This window comes from Rutidosis leptorrhynchoides, unplaced genomic scaffold, assembly GCF_046630445.1.
Source record: "Rutidosis leptorrhynchoides isolate AG116_Rl617_1_P2 unplaced genomic scaffold, CSIRO_AGI_Rlap_v1 contig74, whole genome shotgun sequence".
Classification (NCBI taxonomy): domain Eukaryota; kingdom Viridiplantae; phylum Streptophyta; class Magnoliopsida; order Asterales; family Asteraceae; genus Rutidosis; species Rutidosis leptorrhynchoides.
In genome coordinates, this window is record NW_027266868.1 from 3,658 (window position 1) to 25,152 (window position 21,495).

A 21,495-nucleotide genomic window follows, 5' to 3' on the forward strand; every position below is an offset into this window, starting at 1 on the left:
TTGTTGAGAAGCTAGCTAGCTAGGCCAACAAACAATATTTCCACAAATATGGATCAATATTTCATGGCGACCAAAATTCTAACATCCAACCCCACGGCAAACTCCTTTCTTATTACCTTCCTTTTCTTCATTCTCACTCTTGTCGGAAATCGTTACTGGCGAAAGTACCAACTCGCCGCCTTCAAATTCAGGCGCCACCGCACGCCGACGCCGCCGCTTTGCATCGTGTGTCTTTGCGAGGTCGGAGACGGCGAGAGTGTTCGGAAACTCCCCAAGTGTAAGCACTACTTTCATGCCGAATGCATCGACGCGTGGTTCCAATCAGGTCAATCCACGTGTCCGCTGTGTAGAAATCAGGTTTCTTTTATCCCAAGAAAGAGTCAACAGTGCGTCAACGTCGACGATCAGTACTACGCCAGCATTTTCTCTCTTCTGCTTTGGTTAATGCAGGGTTCGTCCTCACCAAGTCATTATCTAGCATTTCAATATAATTTCTAAACTTTTATAATATTTTCGATTAATTTGTAAATCTTCTATATATTCTCATCTCCGAAATCTAAGAAATTATTCAAGTATACGAATTATTAACCTTTTGGAAATGTTTTAGAATTGGATGTTTCAATCTAACAAATCATGTACGATTTGATGTTGTTCACATACCGAAACTCTTATATGCATATTTATCTTTAATATTTCCCTTCAATATTTATCTTTAATATTTTCCCTTTTTTTTCCCCTTCAATATTAATTCTCATGTGTAAATTTTTTTTTTTTTTTTTTTTTATGTAATGTTAGGTGAACTGAATTCACTAGTATGCATATTTATCTTTCGGTTAGCTTGAACTTTGGTGGTCCGAGAATTCGACTTTAGCTCTATGATTTTTGTTTTTATTGACTTGGCCCTTGGGGTTGTTAAACTAGAAATGCCAATAGAGATGGAACCAGGTAGTTACCCACCAAACTCGAATCTACCTCAACCAGATTATATCAAACTCCAATCTTAAAACAGAGTCTTATATTTTATTAATATTAAATAATTCTAAAAAATATTTCAATCAGAAATGGAGTATAATAATAATGTGAGTCAAGATTGTAAAACTATATAAACCTTAATAACAAGATAAAATACAATCCCCCATAACTGAAGGAACAATTTTATGTGGAATATTATCAAAAAAAAAAAAAAAAAATTATGTGGAACAAGTCCTGAATAAAAAAAAAAAAAAAAAAAAAAAAGAGGTCATTATCATGCAGCCAACGGCGGAATCACCTGGAGCAAAACAAAACAATATTAGACATATCAACATGATAATAATTAGCAGTCATCGACTCATTGGCAGCAAACCACTAAACTTCATTTCCCCTTTCTAGTATAGGTATGCCTAATCATACAATTCATATCATCCTAAGAACTCAACACGAATTAACAACATAAGCCTTTTACCTCCACGTTTATTGGGGCAAAGACGGCTTTAACAGCCACAAAAACTTCTTCAACAGGCTTTGCAGCATCAATCTGTAGAAAATGGAGTCAAGTTAGTGGTTAAGTGAGTGAAAAGTCTTCTGAAAAATGAAAATTAGCCGATGCATAGGTAAAAGATATATACCTTCCGAACTTTCCCCTTGTTTTCATAATATTGCACTACAGGGAGACTAGACTCCAAAAATACCTTAAACCGCTTCCTAATCGTTTCAATGTTATCATCTTCTCTCCCCTTTATAGTCCAAGGAAAGAAAAAGGATGAGATTCAGCAGATAAATACAAGGTGAAACCAAAATCTTAGTTTCGAGAAACTACTATAGCATAAATTTAAAGTTAGCATTGTCTGACCAGGTTTCTACCTAACAACCGCTTCTCCATCTCTTCTTCAGGACAGTCAAAAAACAATACAAATTGTGGTTCAATTCCGGTCTGCAGAACAACCATTTAAAAGAATCTAACATAACTTCAATATGCAAAGACGATTCCAATAGCAGAGACATGGACACTTGACACATCTAAAACTAACAAAATACATTCTAAGAGAGCAAAACAGAGCATGAGGCTTACAACAGCTTCAAAGGCTGCCCGGTTTTCCTCATTGCGAGGAAATCCATCAATAAGAAACTTGTCATTGCCACTTTCCTCCATTGCTTTTTGTAGAAGCTTAACTGTTACCTCTGAAGGAACAATCTTACCCTCTTTGATCATGTTCTGGATCATGGTTCTGTAAGTTGAGGACAAAATGGTTAATTTCAAAGAGGTCACAGAAATGATCAGTCTGCACTTTTAGAATACCATACAAATTTGTTTAGACCATACCCATTTTCAGAACCAGAATTTAATTCTGCTCGAAGAAGATCTCCAGCACTAAGATGGGTGTACCCATATTGTTGAACAATATTAGCACACTGGGTACCCTTCCCACTACCAGGACCACCTGTTTTATTCATAGAAAAATCAAAACTGTCAAGGAAAGTTTGTGTAAGCATCTCTCTATCTAGTTCCTAGTTATTGTATAACATACGAGGAAGATAAAATGTTAAAGTAACCACTAAAAGCCAACAACACACTACACATTATTCCAAAGTTTTAGTTTTTCCTTCAATAACTCTCCATTGATGGCTGCTGTGTGGAGACAACCACAACAAAAAAACAGTGTCACAAGCCTTTCATCCATTCAAGTCTACTCCAAAAACTGAAATTTTGACAAGATAGGAGTTCGACCATGCACACTAGAAGCCAGAACTCATCATATTGCTAGGAATAGTGGAAACAACATTAAAAAGGAAGCATTTGAAAGGCACTTTTATTTCTATAGAAACACAATTCGAGGATGAGATGGAAACAAGTGCTCACCCAAAACAAAAACAACTGCAAACTTTTTTCCAGAAGAACTTCCATTGGCCTCCTACAATCACAGAAGACAATAAATACGTACATACATGATTAAAAGATCAGACTACAACAGCAACAGATTGAGTGAAGTTGTTATCCTAGGATTCACAAATGCACAAAAAAAGTCTATTGACATTATTTTATTCCATTCTATAATTTCATTTATTTCTATAAACAGCGAGATATTCTCAGAAACCTGTGCTTCTGCCTTTTAAATAGATATCACTGGATGAAAGGTCCCAAGTTATAATCTTCCTAGCCATGCTCATTTCTGTCTCGATGATTAAACAAAAAACTTACCTTGTTAGCAGCGTCAACAACAGTCCCCATACTTCAAAACTTCACTCACCTGAATTTCAACGGACACAAAATGAAACCATCATGCTAAAACGATAGAATTTGAATTCCTCACATTTTAAGAGCACAACACACCGGATCTATCATCTATTCGTTCGACATTGCACTAATAAAAAGCTTAAATTAACAAACTTTTATAATTATCACAGGGAAGAACACTGATTACAGAAACAAATGCAACAATAAATCATGATCACAGTACTAAATGCATCAATCAAGAGTTAACCCCAAATTATTTTGATCACCTACATCGATCCATTAAATTAAGCTATTACCAAGAGAAAGAGAGAAGTGTCAGAACGCCGTCGTTGAAGAAGAAGAGTAAAACTGATGATTTTTCCTGTTTTCAAAAGAGAGATAGATGAAAGAAATTATAACTGGCGCGAATTGAGGAGACGTGTGACGCTCTTGCGTTGATATTAAATAAATACACACAAATCAGTACTGTGTTTGGTCAGTGGGGGTGATTTTGGAAATTTATATAAAAATGTTTGCTTGGGATTAAAGGCTTGATTTTTAATTTTTCACCAACTTGCAGAAGAATAAAGGTGATTTGTAGAGAAGATAAGAGAATGATGCAGTCCATTATTGTATTAAACCCTTTCGTGTGGGTGGCCTAATATATATATATACCTTTCAACTAAGGAATTAGGATTCGAAATAATCATTAGCTTGACTTCCAAGCTTTATACCCTTATTCCGGTGGCAATTGGCATGTTGTTTTATATATATTCCAAATTCAGGGACAAGCAGAGTCAACTGGTAAACAAATGCAATATTTACATAAACATGAAACAATGTCTCGAGTTTCACAAACAAAACAACTTAAAAGATTTTCAACTGAAAAAATACAAGAGCAGCATGAGGATTACTACGGGTAACAACGAGCTTACTACGAGTAACAAAGATTTTCAACTGAAAAAATAAATGAAATAAACAAACATCTGCATAGTCTAGGAGAAATATTTGCAGTTATAATACAGGGTGAGGAGGAATTTCCCAGCTTATAAATTCTCAGCGAGCCCATGAGACAGAGTCGATCTCGTCCCTAGCTGCCTTGTACAATTCAAGTCTTTTTGCACACTGTTGTCTCCTTTCCATCAAGGCTGGGTCTTCGTCTAGCATTTCTGAAAGCCGCTTGGCCTACAACAAAGAGCAATATTATATCATATATTATTAAATGCAATGTGAGAAAGTTAAAAATCTGAAGATATAGAGTGAAAAGAAGATGTACCGCTTGTCTTGCTAGTCGAGTATAGAAGAAATTCATTAATGAGTTTTTGGCCTCCTTAACTTGACAAAACACAACAGCCTTGGGAATCGTGTTCCTAAGTGTATCAGCCACCATACCTACATAAGAGGATACATTTGACCCTATCCTCCTAAAGTGGCCCTCGGAATACCGGTCGATATTTGGACTGGCCGGAGTTGTTGGATTTCCTGGTTTTGGTTCAGCTTCCTGAGGGAGCTTCCGAAAGAAATCCACAGTTAAGTATGACGATTCCATATCCACCAAACGAACAACGGTTTTCTTACTTTCCTCACGGAACCTTTCCAAGGCTTCATTAGCAGCTCCTGCTATTTCAGCTTGCAAAGTTGGAAACCGATTCAGCTCCTGTGTTTCTGCTATCGACTTCCTCACGAGTTCTTTCAATACAAAATGAACCTACAACAGCAAAAACTTTCAATCAGTTATGGTTAAATTGCGATGTAGAACCGTGGAAGAAAAAATATATGACAAACTTACGGCATCCACAGAAGCTTCCGCCGGACCCCTGAAATAATTCAATGCTCCATCAATTAGGCGTCTGTAACCTTGTTCTGGAGCGATCAAGTGTGGCTGATAACCATCAGCCTCTGAGACCACTCTCCTGACATTCTGAAGAGAAAGGTGCCTATCAAATGGAAGTTTTCGCAGAGCAGCTGGAAGCTGGTTGTCAAAAACACCATATATACGATCACCTCCTGGACGCCTAAACACATAGATGAAGACATGAAGTCCCAAGAAATTAATAAAGTCTATACCACAAGGATTCTAATAGAATTCAATAGGAATATTGTATGAACGATGAAGCAAAGGCTATTGAAGGCAATAAAAGAAAGTAGTTTACCCTCCATCGAGATGCTCCTTGAATACACGTTCAAATTTGCGGCAAAGTTCAAGTATGGTGTACAGCTGAGCCTGAATAGAACACCAAAGTTGTTGGCAAGACGACAAAAACATATTTAATGGAAGCATGAAAGATTAAAGCAACATACCCCAGCATCAACAGCAACAGGCCTACCAAGATGATCCATCTCTGATTCGAGTTCTTCAATGCTTTTGTTTATCATAGAGGTAATGCTTGGTATCCGAGACCTAATTACAGACTCCAAATGCTGAAGACAAAGGTCAGAACATCAATATGAATCTCAATTAGGACCAAAAAAAATCTCATTAACAAGATGGGAACATTCAAACCTTTGAAAGAAGTTTTGCCAGATACTCTGAACCCATTTTACTGGTTAAGTGCCCATAATCTGAACTAGTTGCAAAGTACTCTCGTTCCTTCCGCCTAGCTACAATCATGTCAACATTCTTATTTATATCTGCTTGGGAACGGTTAACAATTCCGACCCAAGGGTGTTGCAGTCGATAAGATCTTCCTTCCAGAACCTTGAGCAAAACAAAAACAAAAAAAAGGTTAAATTTTTTTGGGTTTAAATACAAAAATCAGATTAAACTTTGAGCAACTAGGGGGAAAAAGCATAAAAGCAGAAAGAAAGAAAAGCGAGCTCACATCCAATGCATTAGTTCCCTTGTCCATCAAATCCAGCTTAGTCAATACCCCAAACGTCCGTTCACCTGGCAAGTCAAAAAATCATTTCATTGGATAACAAAAGCAAAATATAACATTTAAATTTTCAATGATGAGAACTTAGCAAGTTCACCATACTGGTGAAGATAAGAAAACAGTAAATAAAATATACCTGTAGGGTCTACTTCTCTGGCAAGCTTGATAGCATCTGAAGTAGCAATATCTTGATTGGCTGGAGATATAGCTAATATAATACAATTGGGCTGCACAAACCACAAACTTTTTGTCAGCACCACACAGATGATATGATAATGGCCCATAAGACGCTTAATTTTAAGGAAACTGGGTATTTCAGAGTACCTTTTCAACATAAGAGCGAACCATGTTTTCAATGTCTTCAACAATACTGTCGGGCTGTCCCTCTGAGATGAAAATTTATGATTATTCATAGCTGAAAGATGGGAGAAAGAAATGCAGTCCACTATTAGCAGTTAAACGGAAAATATACCCGTGGCTACTTTTGTCAAACCAGGTAAATCTATCAGGGTTAAGTTGACAACTGCAAAGTAGACACAAACAGATTCAGTAATTAGTTATTAGTGGAAAGAAAGCTATTTTAAATAACGATCGCAAAATATAATAGCATACCATTAGGAGAGTATATACTGAGATGAATAGGAACAGGCGATATTTGCTTCGATTTCCCTGTTAATCTATCAGTATCGTCTTGAATTTCTTGCCGAACGGAGGCTGCATTGATCATATAAAAATATTAAAGTCAGTTGTCTTGCTAGAACAACCACCAACAGCTGAAATGAATTGAATATTGACATTGACTAGAAGCTCAAGATAGAGGAAACAGAAAAGTTTTCGAAAATAACAAACCGAAATCGGCGAATTTCCTCTTGGGCAAGTGGAGAAACTCAGCATACTCTTGAGACCCTTCATCTGTCTTATGAAGCTGCAGTACCAAAGGCCTCCTCGTGACAATCCCTGGACATTCAAATTCGAAGCAATCATATACTAAGAAGCAACACCTCTAATTAGCAGCTATTTGTATATAACTAATATGCAGGCAATACTTACCGGATCCTCTAGGAAGAAAGTCTCGACCGACTATGCTCTCGAGGACCGATGACTTTCCGGAACTCTGTAGCTCAATGAAACAATTGTTGAAGACAAAGTCAGAATTTTTAATCAAACGGTTTCCAGAATTCAAAGTGAGGAGAAAGGGAAAGGAGAAGGGACCTGGCCTCCGACGACGGCGACGGAAGGGAGAGCTTCCCAAAGTGAAGAAAAAGTAGTGTCGCCACCACCATAGTCACCGAGCATAGTACAAGCCCGTTGAATACGATTGACTAAACCTATCAAGCTCTCCATGGTTGTCATCTTTTCAGCACTTCGATGGATGATTATACCGTACAATGAAACAATTTGAAATGGAGAAAAGAGACTTGAGCAAAGCTTTGACTTCAGATTGGACAGAGACTCGATAAATTCGCACACAGAGAGAGAGAGAGTATAAATGTATAATTGTACTATGTGTTTTGGCGTGCCCGATGTGGATATTTTAATTAACTAGTTAGACTAAATTGAATTTAATTAAAATAATTGGTAATTATAGGAGTATATTCTTTTTCCCTTTTCTTGGACCGCAGCCTTCTTCTTTGGGTTGTGGTGGTTGCCAGCTAATTTTCTTCAATGGATAATGTAATAAGTAAAAAAATATTTTGCTCAAACAAGTACCTGATAAAAAAAAAATAGAAATACTTGCTCCTTTTTTTTTTGAAATTTTTTTAAAAAAGCTACTATTTCTGTTATTTTTTTAACAGGTACTTTTATTTTTTTTGCTTAAATGTAAAACGAGTGTAAGTTGTTACAACAACAAAGAAAATTGAGAACAAAAAACTTGAGAATAAATAATAGAAGTCAGTTCATAATCCATGTATAACCTACTTTTTGAGGTTTTTCTTTTTTCAAGTAACAACTTGCATTTGGCGCCACATAATTTTAATCTATTTCGACCGTTAGACTTAAAAATACACACCACAAAAGACTCAAGTATGCACAACAGCACAAGCACAAGAATAAGATATAGCCAGTTTAGTGACCGTTGGACTTAACTACATTATTTTTCTTCTCGTTTGTTTGTTTTATTCTCGTCTTCGAGCGCTTACATTCAAAACTTCAAATTTTGGGACAGGGACAGCCATACTCCACGACTAGTACTAGTTAATTTGTTTACATTTTTCTCCTCGTACTCGAATTTAATCCCTCATCTTTTACATAAAAGAGAAAAGTAAATTTACATGTTTAGCGACAAAAGTTAAGCATCAATTAAAACTGTGCTAAATAATTGAGTTTGGAAACTTGTTTTGAGCTGATTTATTATTCCATTCCTTTATAAATCGAGATGGAAAGTTCAGTTTGGATGAAGACATCCCAAAGATTTCCTAACTGAACCCTAATTTTAGAGTGAGTGTCACACTCTGATCATAAACATCAAGTAGATTTTTTCTCTTCTTTTTTGAATAAAGAATAAAAGTTAATAAATGAACGAAAAATCACTTGGCTCCATGCACAAATCAATCTTCCTTAAACACCAGCGTAGGATAATCTGGATACCACATGTTGTTCTCGACGTATTCAATAATTTCATCCTGCAAAATTGAAAAAAATCAAGGGCATTTTTACTCATATAATGTGAATCTCAAAATGGTTAATTAGCTTCAATTTGTATAACTTGTGATTTTACTCTACCTTGTTAAGTTTCTTGAGCTCATCAGCATGGACTTCGCGGTATCCTTCAGCTAAATCCTCATCGATAGCTTCCTTCACTACAGCTGCAGCTACCTGCTTCGTTATATCTCTTATGCTGCATATAATCAAAGGAAATGATAAAATAAAAACACGTCTTTTTTCAATTGAGTCTAAAATAAGTGTCATATCAGTCTTCGTACCTAGCAATCGTAGGATAAATTTTTCCCTTGAGAACCTCTTCTTCACTCATGTATGCAGCTAGACTGTATATTTATAATTGATACTCCATGTTAGTAACTGATCAATGGGATATCATGCATCTTTTTGTAAAATAAAAAATTATGAAGCGGGAAAGGATTGAAGTATAAATAGATATACCATTCCGCTGCAGCCTGAAGCATGCCGTCGGAGATGATTTTAGCTCCAGATAGGAGGGTACCAAGTCCAACTCTGCAAGAACAAAGGAGTCGTCAGTTTAGAACAGAGAACATTAGGGACGTGTAATGGAGTTGAGCTAAATATCATGCGAATGATATACAGGTAGAATTGGAGAAACATACCCTGGAAAGAGGTACATATTATTTCCCTGGTTACAGTGGCCAATCTTACCATTTCCTGGAGCATTAAGAAATTGCAGTTAACGAATGGTGCAGTAAAACTTCTCTATCAAAATGAGAGATATGCATGGTTAATACTAGAAGTGAAAGAATGTAGAAAAGATCTCAACGTTGTTTCTTTTGTACGAACCAAGATCAACATCATTAAATGGGCTTCCACTTGAAAATATAATATTGTCACCAGCGATAGTGAATGCTTCTTCTGCTGTGCATTCAGCTGTTAAAAGGACAAAAAAGGAAAATTCAGAGATGTTCTACCTTGGAAACTGTTAAAAGTGAATATATGCTATTCTAACAAAGCAGAGGAAGTAATACCATTTTTTGTAGGATTTGACATTGCAAAGATGGCTGGTCTTGAAGAAGTTGATTCCCTGACAGCCTCTAGAACCTGAAATAGCATGCATACCATCAAACCTTGTGAAAAACAATAACAAACCAAATTTGTACATTTCTGAGAAGCTATGAAATAGCCCGAAGCAGAGACAGAATTACGGTCAGTGCATATAATATTGCTGAAAGATGGGTTCAATTAAACACCACCAATATGCCACTAGTATGCAAAAACCGACACTGTGTTGCTTTGACAACTACAAAGAACAAAATTATATGCTCACATGTTGAGTAATCGATTTATACCTCTTTTGAGAACAATCCCCCAACTGCAGATAATCCGAGAAGAACATCAGGCTTTACTTTGCGAACCTGTTTCATAAATTTCATTCGAAATATTGGAAGAAAGACGAGTAAGAAACATTTCACTAAGACACTCAGCTTAGAGTATATAGATATAAACATTAAGAAGAAGAAAAAAAAAGACAAAACCTTGTAGGATAGCTAAGTATTATGTTAACTGATAATAGTTTAGGCAATAATCTGATGACGAACAAAATGCTGAAAAGAATCTTGCAGATCTATAAATAGGACAAATATGACTTGGGAATCTAATTATAAACACTCTAGTTAGAGTTGAAATAAACTAACCACTTCCACTAGACTCGATCCTTCCCGCAATCCTTGATGATTTATTTCATTGACCTTCCTTGCAAATGGTAGGGCATCTGGATCAACATTTTGTCGTTCCTCTGTGATAAGACCCTGAATGCATGGAAAGCGCCAAAATTATAATCATACACAGTGAAGAGGGGAACTGTCCGAGTCCTCCAACGTTGTTGCCTATTCCTTAGTTGTTTAACAGCGTTAACTCATTTTCCCAATGAGAAGAAAGCATTTAGAGATATCTTTCTGATAATATGTAACTTATAGTTTTACAATGCAATAAGTATGATAACTCACTTTGGCATCGACCACCCAAAACTGACTCCGTGCACTTTCAAGTGCATTCTCATGTTTTCCTAACATCCTGGCCATCGTTTTCCTAGCAGTATTAAGAACCCCTATTCCCGCACTGCATCAGAACAGAAGATCAAGCCAACACACTTTAGATGTCTGATCAATATTAAAACTTCTTCATTTCAGGAAAAAAGAAAACTAAAGCTGACCAACCTTCCAGCCCCAGCGACAACAATCTTTTGCTTAGGAAAGTCAATCATTGGTCTTCCACGAGCTCTCACAGCTCCTAAGAGACCAGCAATTGCAACTCCTGCAGTGCCCTGCAAAATAAATTGACAGGATCATGCAAGGAGGCAGATGTAGTTAAATCCAAAATTAATGACTGATGATGAGAATTAAATGTTTTACACTTCTACTCTATGCACCTTCAGAACCTTTTGACGTCAAATTAATGATATATGAAATGTTTAAGAACGCACAAGAAAAAGAAAACTACCTGGACATCGTCATTAAACATTCTATAGGTTTTTCTGTACCGCTTCAATAGCTTGTTTGCCCACTTGCTTTGGAAGTCTTCAAACTGGAGGCACCCAGAGTTTACGAATTAGACGAGAGATTATCAAACCAATTAGACAGTGTTACAAAACAAAACAGATACCTGAACGATCACATGTGGCCAGCGAGTAAACACTGCTTCCATGAATTCATCAATAATTTCTACATACTCATCGCCATCAAGACGGTGCTGTTGCAACCCCAAATCTATTATCATAACATCACATTATTTATTTATTATAACAAATCCACTCTGGGAACAGCATTTACATAAAAAAAGTCAAACAAATGAAGGAATGTGCTATTGAGCTCCAAAGATTAGTTTCTGAAACTAGAATATCTAAGAATCGAACTGAGAACCAACTTACACCATGGGTCCTTTAGAAGCTTCTCATTGTTAGTTCCAACATCAATCATGACAGGAAGAACCTGCTCCAAGGAAAGTAACAAAATATTGTAAGCATGTGCTATAAGAGAAACTTGGTGAAAAAATTAAAACTAAAATTTTATCAGGTCAATAATGCGACGGCCGCATAAAAACCAAGACACTTTAAGGATTGTCTCAGAAGCAGTAACATAAGAATTAATGTTATTTTTCAGGTATAGACACTAGCAAGATTACCCTTTGAGGATTTATCCCTGCAGCAGCAACATACAAATCAAGTTTTCCAATTGCAATTCCAATTCCCTGAACTCCAAGATCTCCCAGACCTAGGATTCTACTTCCATCCGTGACAACAATCATATCAACCTGTTCTCATTATATAAAAAAGGTTAATATATAACTAAAAGTTGTATCAAGCAAGAAAGCTGGCATTTATGTGTTGACTGGTGGAAATGAAGAATGAAAACAAAACTAAGTCAACATGTACCGCACCATTACAGGGAAATAGACTAGAATGGGAAACGATGATCGGTGTAGGCAACCCAACTAATTTAGAATGGCTTGGTAGTTTTCTTTTCTCCGAAAGTTCACATCACACTCATCCTGACTTTATTCACTATTATGTAACTTAAATACCTGTTCAGCTGGCCAGTTATAAACCATAGATATCATTTCTCCACGATCTGCTGCACTGAAATACATTCCCCTCGGCCTTCTAAACAGCCCAGAGTAATTTTGGCAAACAAGACCCACAGTCGGAGTATAAACAATGGGTGCATATTCTGCAATGTTATCAATCAAGACCTGTGAAAGTCAGAGTTGGAAATTTTAATTAGAACCTAGTCTATCATCGAGTGACAAAGTCTATTGAGGTCAATCGCAAGCATGCTCTCAAATTCCCACAATCAACAGAAAGTATAAACTGCATAATTTGGGGAAATCTTCCATGTCATTCTGTAAAAATATAACAGTCTTCCTGTGTAATAATGCATCACTCTGAGCACTCACCTTATAGTACATTGTCTCGTTTCTATCATGCAACCGATTAAGTATCCGCCATTTTGCCAGAGCATTTGGATCATACGGCCCATCTCTTGTGTGTTCTTCGAGTCTCTTTAAGTCAACCACTGTACTTTGACAATTTTCAACAGACACACACTTGTTAAGTCAACTAGAAAGTACATTACAAACTTAATATACCAATCAACATTCCACATTAGTAGACATTTCAATTACGGATGCAATTTTCCAGTTGACGGTGGAAAAAAAGAGAGAGAGAAAAAGAGATACATAATTAACGTACTGAATCGATCAATTTGCTGTTCTTCGGAAACAACATTTGGAGGTAAAAGTCCTCTTAGATCAAGACGATCCCGCTCCGTCATAGTAAATGCAGTTCCCTATCATTCAAATTCAGAACAAAAAACTAAGCTCTAAATTTCCAAACCAGAGAAAAAAAATTAAGCGCAGCTTATAATCACGTAAACGAAATCGCATGTTCTACAAATATATGAATATATAACCTTATTGAACCAAGGATCGTGAAGAATATCTAGGCTACGCTTATGAACGATGGTAGGCCGATGAGCCTCCGTCGGATTGAAACATCGAGTATGCGTCAAAATCGCCGGATTCGACGTCGCTCGTCGTTTTACCTGGCGTCTGGCTAACGGAGACGACGCTCTGATCATCAGTTGATTCCAGAAGTTCGACATTGATTCGTTCGTCTTCGTAACCGTAGCGACGATGAATGAGCAAGTCTCCTTGTTTTTTTCTTATTTTGTTCATACATTTTTTTGGTACGGAATATAAGGCGCCATTCAAAGTTTTCAATTCAACTGTATAGTAATAAGGGCCCACCTGAGCAACCTTTCGTACGAACAATCAGCTGTTTTCAGTTTTAAGTTTTTACACGCAGTGAAAAACTGAAAAGTAAAGAAGGCAACATAAGTAAACGACGACGTTTTCATATTTACGTTACGCCTACCCGTAGTAGAGGTCTTCGCTAGTTCCAGAAACACAATATCTAGATTGGGCTTTAAAAGCCCATTAAAATTTGGCTCTTCATTATTATCAAAAAAGTTAATTTGAACGAGACCGATAAAAAACACAAGAGAATAAATTACTTTAAAACAAAATGTATTTTCCATAATCAAGAGTTCGATTCAAATTTCACCATCTAATTACCGTATTTGAAGAGTTTATAGCTAGGTAAACATAATTTTGAGTCACTGTCATGACATCTAACAAGAAGTTTTTTTAAAACTATTAAAAAAGTCTAATCCAAACTGAAATTTTATTATGTGCCAACAAATCGTGTTGTTATATGTCATCATGACGACTCCCCAGTTAATTTTATCTTAACTATAGGTTGACATTACCTTAAAAAAAACTATAGGTTGACATTAGCATGTTTTACTTCAAAAAAAAAGAAAAGAAAAGACATTAGAAAAGATGTAACATATGCTAACGAATCCGGATCGAGTTAAATTAATTAAAGTGCTCTTGGTGGATATTCAATTAAAAAAAATTATGTTTCTTGATATATTCAGTTTTGATAAGAACATAACCCAAAACTATTGCGCTCTGAAGCTCAGTCCAGAGACTGTTTCTCGATGTCCAAAAAGTCTGTTACGAAAAAATCTGTAAAAGAGGAGCATAATTTTTTCAGTTTTCGATAATAATATTAGACTTTTTTCATAGTAAAAATACTATGCTGACTTTTAAATAAAAAGTTTTAATGCATCATATTCTTGTATCGTGTCCGTGTGTCCTTTTAAAAAAAATTATTTCATTTTTTTTATGTTATCTTTTAACATTTTTAAAAAACTGCACATAGGTCGCAATTTTTTAATGTAAGAAAAAAATATTTAAAATAAAATTTCCAAAATTTAGTCGATGTTAAGTTCAGGATCCCACTACTCACATAAATGTGGATAAATATTTTATCAATGTTCATAGTCAATAAACATATAGAGGAGAGTTGCATCTCCGATCGGGAGTTAACAACTATTAAACCTAAAACAACAAATTAACAAGTCAAAATATCTTATATCTTATTCTATATATACATAATGACGAGATTTTTTAATTTTAAATCTGTTTCAATTATAAATTTAATTGAAAATTTTATTGTCAAATCAACATCTGACATACGACGTTTTATTAACGAATAGTAATTTGACACATGTATTTTAGAACTTTGAGATTAATTAGGTTTTTTTAAATCTGTTCCAATTGCAATTTTTATTGTCAAATCAACATCCGACACATGGCGTTATATTAACGAATAATAATTTGACACATATATTTTAGAACTTTGAGTTTAATTAGGTTTCAAGTTACAATTTTAAATCAATGATATTAATTTTTTTCCTAATCTAATAAGGAAATCAAAACACAATAATAACATAATGATTCCTAATAAAATTCTACCAATTACTTTTTTCTAATCAATTTCCTCCTATCTATCACACATGTATTTTAGAACTTTGAGTTTAATAAGGTTTCGAATTACAATTTTAAATCAATGATATTATTATGTTTCTTATTCTAATTAGGAAATCAAAACATAATAAAAACATAATGATTCCTGATAAAATTCTAGTAATTATTTTTTCCTAATATAATAATTTTATTCGTAATCAATTTCCTATCTATTATTTAAAATGTTATTCCTAATAAAATTACAATACATTATATATATTTTTTAATTTTCTTATTTAATATTTTTTTAATTAAAATTCATTATATTCTTTTATTCCTAATTAAAACTGACATGTATTCTTTTTTCTTATTCAAACGTGCATATTATTAAAAAAAATTATTTATAATCAAATTATAATTTATATATATTAATTTTTCTAATTTTTTTATTAAACTATTATTCCTGATAAAAGTTCGCTATATTTTTTCCTATTCTTAATTAAAACGGACTTATCTTATTTTTCAAATAATTAATAATTTTTCATAATTAAAATTCATTATATTTTTTTCTATTCTTAATTAAAACAGACATATCTTATTTTTTTCCTATTCAAACAGGCATATTATTTTAAAAAAATTCCTAATCAAAATATAATATATATTATTTATTTTTAATTTTTTATTAAACTATTATTTCTAATAAAAATCAGCTATATTTTTTTCCTATTCCTCATTAAAATTGGCATATCTTATTTTTCAAACAATAGGAACAACTAAATTGATTAGATGTAACTATAAATTTTATTATAAAATCAAATCTTGATATGTAAATTTTATTTTTTACTATTTTTATTAGTTTTGAAAATAAAAGAAATTTTTAATTTTAGGATTGTAGATTTTGAAATAAAGTCAAAATAATTATAATTGATATAGCATTAAAATAATTACATATTATATAATATTTGATATAAATTTAATAATATATAATAAAAATTATTATTATATAATTTTTTATATGCTATATTTAAATTATTAATTTTTAAAGATACGGATTTCATGTCCAATTAACCGGCCACTTCTAATCTTAAATAGCAGTTATAATGAGCTCTGAATTCATGCCCAGTTGACTTTTCTTAACAAAATACTAAAAACAAGCGCCATAAACAAAAATTTCAGGTACCTGAAGGGGTCTCCTCTGAATTTTTTATTAACATATTTAAAGAATCGATCCAACATTTTAATTGAGATATTCAATTTTCTTATCATTTTGGATTAACACTGATTTATACTATATATTAAAAAAAAACACTGATTTATACGCCATAACAAAACATCAATAAGCTAGGGTCGGAAACCAAATCATACTGAAGTAACGAATATTTACAATTATGCTGGTGCATGATGTTGGAAATATGACCGTATTGAATACTAAACAATAATTTTAGAAGCAGGTACTAAATCTATTCGATTGAATATTATTAACAAATGAGTCAACATATGTAAGATACATTATATGCATGTTTAAGTTTTTTGTGCTCAAGTTTCAGTAACTACAACAACAATAATATAAACAATAGATTATACAATATTATCATATGCGAAAATAAGTAAGAAGAATACATAAAATCGAGATATGATTATATCAAATCTTTTCAAGCTAACTAGGGTATGTTGGCATAATGGTTATCGGGATGGGCTTTCATCCTAAAGGTCATGGGGTCGACTATCCAGAATCGCAATTCTTAGAATTGTTTGGGTTGAGGGAGGACTACCTCTCTTTGTGTTGTCCAAAAACCGTTGAATAAAAAAATTCTCCTAAAGCTGTTATTGACACGTTCTCTCTCGAATGCTCCACATGATTCTGCAATCAACTCCCAAGATACAACGGTCTATGCTCTCCAAATGCTAGCACAGTACGGAGGAAGACAAACATAACGTGTTTTGTCGCTCAACTCTCTCAAACAAAATAATAATGCAAGAAAAATGCATCATTTCGTGATTTGGAATATTTCAAACTTAAATTACCAACAATCTATCTGATTGAGTGATTTTCCCTACTCTTCCACTGCACTGACCGAAAGAGTGTCAAAAGAGCTTTTGAAGACCTAAAACATGCAGTGATGGATGGCCCCGTATTACAATGCCAGATCACACTAAGCCATTTAAAGTACATACTGATGCATCAGACTATGCCATAGGCGGTGTGCTAGTACAATAAGGTAAGCCTATCGCATATGAGAGCCGAAATCTCAATGAGACCGAGAGGCATGGTCCAAACAAAGGAGATGATATCAATAGTGCACTACTTGAGGACGTGGAGGCGGGTCACAATTCGTGGCCAAGACAGATAATGTGGCGATGAGTGACTTCCAGAAGAAACTCACACCAAAATAGGGACGATGGCAAGCACAAGACAAACTTGCCAAGTTTTATATTCAAAGCATAAAGCAGAATATCAACAAATTTAATAAGAGGTAAGTGATTAATTTAATCCGAATTAAATGCCACATCTATTACAGAATAATGTCCTCATTCATTCCAATTCACGAAATTAAATGTATGTTAATTTCACAATAAAAATTTTATTCGAGGATTATCACTTTATTAACACGGTTTGACTCGATGTTTTTATTTACCTACTACAATTTATCTATCCAAAATATACTTCCTAAAATTCGAATTCATGGTTTCCATAAGAGACAAGCGCCTTAATCATCAGATCACGCCATCGACATTTTAATTAATAACGTGTTCTCTCTTTTATCAAAAATAAAACAAAAATGCCACAGCGTAGTATTTAAATGTCATACTAATATAATATACTATATTCGAGTTTATAAGATCAAAACGAACCCACTAATGACTAAAACTTTATAAAAGGGTTCGTATACTTTGAATTCTTGAAGTTTGGCAAGCTAACACAACCTTGAAAGGTGGAGATTCTTATATATTACTACTATAAAACACAATGGATGATCTATCAATCAATCAATATTTTTTTTGAAGTTATCAATCAATAATTCAATCAAGCACTAATTAACAATTATTCTCATTCCATTAATCAGATAGATAGATATAACAAGAACAAAAACCTGTAGACCTACTAAAATTAAATAGAAAATCCAAATTAAATACAACAAAGTTACATTTTTATAGTCAAAAGTTATGTTACGTGTATAGTATTTTGGCTGGCATTATCCAATATGGTACACCGTATCTTACGATGACCCATCGCACCAAATATAGTGATCCCGGCTCCACCGTGTTTGGTATATAGCAAAAAAGTATTATAATAACCCCATAGCATCAGGCACGGCGGCGCCACAAATTGTGGGGATTCTTTTCTATACACTGTCATTTCTTATTCAGTACGTGCTCGGAATTTCTTTCGTGCATTAGGAATATTTGAGGACTATTTGGCCTTACTTATAGTACTAAAACTAGTATTTAACAATAATGATTGCCGAGTCCAAATCCGTAGGCTCCAATCGTTCTGTATCCGAACATTCTCCGCCTCTTTAATTACCTATAATTCATACACAAAACGAACATTTCATCGATTAATCATGACATGGAAAAGGAAGGAGCAGGCCGGAAAATGATAGTCATATTAATTATCATCTGTACTAATCCGACAATGAACATATAATTAACAAACGTGTAGTACTGTATTTAATAGTCCACGTTGATCAATAACTATGAATTTAAGGGTGTATTAAATGTTTTAATGAAATTCGGATGATCTACAAAACAGTCGAACAACCTCTGATCGAGGCTATACATAAAACTACAAGGAAAAGACGATTTCGATGATAATAATTAATGTTAGTTGCCCAGGATATAGTAGTCAATAATGGTTTCGGTCCCCGTCTCGTTTGGCATTTAAACTCCCCACATGAAAATATAAATCAATATATAGGTAGAAAACCCTAGCTAGCGTTTAGTTATAAGTAGAAAATAATTAAGTGGCGCATGCTGCTTGCCTCGATCTTATTTACAAATATTCGAAGTCGAAGATTTAGAAGGAAAAAAAAAACTTTAGAAAAAGTAAAACCAGTAAGATTCCCTCAGAAGTTATAAGTGATCGTGTAATTACACAGCCATATTAACGTGTAATAATTACGTACGAATCAACTTTTTTATGTTATTAAATATTATATAATTACGTTATAATTATAAATGTTATGTTTCGTCGTAACGTATTCCGAATTTTATGCACCCATGGAGTCCATTATTTTAAACTTTTATACCACAATTATTTTAAAATAGTGTATTTAGCATGCCTTAAATTGAACTGATAACCTTTACGGATTGATCAACGAATCGGTCTACCAGTCAAAGTCATCACATTGTGCGACATGTCAAATTTTAATCCGTACATGTGTCTCACACGTCATCATATTTTTTACAACAATTAAAATTTTATAAATTAATAATGTGGAGAAATTTATTAATTTAGAAAGTTATTAATTTATAGATAAATTAATAATTATTAATTTAAAGAGTTTTTAACCAATTCAATGTAATTCATATTTCCGTATAAATTAAGTAATTATATTGTACATACCAAACAAAAACGTAAATTAGTCTATGTCTTTTAGAATTACGTTGCAGCGAACATTGGGACTCATATTGAATCATATTTTAATAGAGTATAATATATTTTTTTCAGTTTCTATGAATTATTAATTTACGATTTTCTTGGGACCGAAAATTATAAAGGGATCTCCCAAAAAATTATTATCTTATTATATTATTGAGTTTTTCGATTTTTTACATTGGCCCAAGTCGGGACCGGACAAATTTATTATTTTAAAGAGTTTATTAATTTATCGAGTTCTGATCGGTTTGTAATACGTATCACTATATTATTGGGTCATGTCATCATTTGTGCCATGTGGAACAGTCCACCTCATCACTCATGCCACATGGCAGTTGACCTATATGGGTCGAAATTTTTGAGCCGGTCATGAACTGGTTTTTCACGGATCCAATTCGAATTTTGGTCTGGTTCGGATTTGACCGAATCGGTCTGGGTTTGACCGGTTGGGATCCGGGCTAATTAAATGTGGAAAAAAGAAAAAGATTGAAGTGAGAAAAGGCAACAATACGTATGCATTTCGGATTACGACATGAAAGCAGAGTGTGTACTCGTCGTGTAGTACTTGACAACTGACAATAGTTTAATTAGCAGCCCAGATTTATGGATGAGATAATCATTTGTCATCCAAGTAAGAAAGGGGAACAAGTCAACTTTTATTTTTCTTCTTTAATTCAAAAAAAAAAAAAAACTTATACGTATTTTCCTAATCAGTCGTTCTACATGTACACTCATTTGTGTGTACATGGTGTACATATTAACATTTAGGACGAAAATACCCTCTATCCAATTTCAATTTAATTTCGTTTTAAAATATGTGATATGTGTGTTTATCGAACTAACTCTTTTTAGTGATCGAAATTAGCGGTTCGCAATTAAGCCGGTCCAACTAAATTTGAAATCACAAAACTTGTATATCTTGTGCAATTGCTCTAACTACAAGAGGAAAGACAAATTGTCAATGAATAGTGCCTCTAATATCATTCCAAACCTAAATAACAATAATATCCAGGTCAATGCAATTAAAATACAGAATGAAACAACTTCACTAAGATATCGACTCAAATTTATGAGTAACTACCAACTGCAGTTTGATAGTAAGAATCCATGTTAAGGATGAGCAGGGTCAATTTCAAATGAGATTGAGAAAGAGACTATGGGCGTGACACAAAACAAATGATAAATTCAATTCTAACAGTCATGATAAAAATCGGTCTATTTGTTCTTCCTTCCCCTGTCATCACTTTCGATTCTGTAACATTAGGAAGGGTGAGACCGTTTTAACGAAATCGACGAGAACCAAAGAAAAGGAAGGAGAGACGAGCGTGCGACGGCTGACCGGAAGCGAGCGACGTCGGGAAGTCGACCGATTCACCGCTTGAAACTTTAACCCGTCGATAAGACCTCCCAAAACTCCTCATTTTCACTAAAATTCACATAGAAAGGATCACTAGGATGTCTATTTAAATATATATGAAAACGGAGATGAGATCTAAAGAAATTAAAAGTTAAAATTTGAGACTTTTACCTCAGATTTATGGCGAATAAATTCGAAATAGGAAAAACCGACACCACCATAGCGTTTAAAACGTTGCAACGAGCCGACCATGCCAAAATCTCTAAAATCCGACGACGACCACCGACGTCGCCGCAGTGAACGGCGGCCAAAACCGCCATGCTGTAGCTGGTTTTTGAAAAAATTCTATCGAATTAAGAGAGAAATTGAAGAGAGAGATCCACTAAAATTCAATAAAAAATTGGATCTCAGTAGATTTGGTTTGATCGAGTCGAGGAAGCTTCTTTGATAGAATCTCAGGACAGAAAAGTAA

At 34.1% G+C, this 21,495-nt stretch overlaps 3 protein-coding genes across 5 annotated transcripts; all 3 read right to left on the reverse strand.

Moving 5' to 3' along the window:
- Positions 1-1,423: 1,423 nt before the first annotated feature.
- Positions 1,424-3,208, reverse strand: LOC139885059 (UMP-CMP kinase 3-like). The gene is made up of 7 exons (XM_071869012.1): positions 3,179-3,208; positions 2,840-2,891; positions 2,303-2,420; positions 2,051-2,207; positions 1,832-1,912; positions 1,608-1,715; positions 1,424-1,516 (listed from the first exon to the last, which is right to left on the reverse strand). The coding sequence occupies exons 1-7, from the start codon at positions 3,206-3,208 to the stop codon at positions 1,424-1,426; spliced, it is 639 nt and encodes a 212-aa protein (XP_071725113.1).
- A 1,041-nt stretch (positions 3,209-4,249) lies between these two features.
- LOC139885056 (phragmoplastin DRP1E) lies at positions 4,250-7,422 on the reverse strand. Of its 3 annotated transcripts, none has more exons than XM_071869006.1 (14): positions 7,282-7,422; positions 7,120-7,183; positions 6,919-7,026; positions 6,682-6,783; positions 6,542-6,592; positions 6,394-6,455; positions 6,206-6,296; positions 6,016-6,080; positions 5,697-5,891; positions 5,495-5,614; positions 5,347-5,417; positions 4,983-5,208; positions 4,470-4,901; positions 4,250-4,378 (listed from the first exon to the last, which is right to left on the reverse strand). In XM_071869006.1, exons 1-14 carry the CDS (start codon positions 7,420-7,422, stop codon positions 4,250-4,252), a joined length of 1,857 nt encoding a protein of 618 aa, XP_071725107.1. The 3 variants fall into 3 exon arrangements, with proteins under 3 accessions (XP_071725107.1, XP_071725108.1, XP_071725110.1); XM_071869007.1 differs by having other exon boundaries at positions 4,470-4,882; positions 4,979-5,208; positions 7,282-7,413; XM_071869009.1 differs by lacking the exon at positions 6,542-6,592 and having other exon boundaries at positions 7,282-7,413.
- Positions 7,423-8,618: 1,196 nt separating this feature from the next.
- Positions 8,619-13,355, reverse strand: LOC139885057 (NAD-dependent malic enzyme, mitochondrial-like). The gene is made up of 19 exons (XM_071869010.1): positions 13,164-13,355; positions 12,944-13,040; positions 12,649-12,767; positions 12,277-12,444; positions 11,878-12,006; positions 11,624-11,684; positions 11,359-11,462; positions 11,197-11,280; positions 10,914-11,020; positions 10,704-10,815; positions 10,392-10,505; positions 10,047-10,112; positions 9,726-9,798; positions 9,541-9,627; positions 9,354-9,408; positions 9,172-9,243; positions 8,994-9,056; positions 8,794-8,908; positions 8,619-8,693 (listed from the first exon to the last, which is right to left on the reverse strand). The coding sequence occupies exons 1-19, from the start codon at positions 13,353-13,355 to the stop codon at positions 8,619-8,621; spliced, it is 1,893 nt and encodes a 630-aa protein (XP_071725111.1).
- Positions 13,356-21,495: the final 8,140 nt, after the last annotated feature.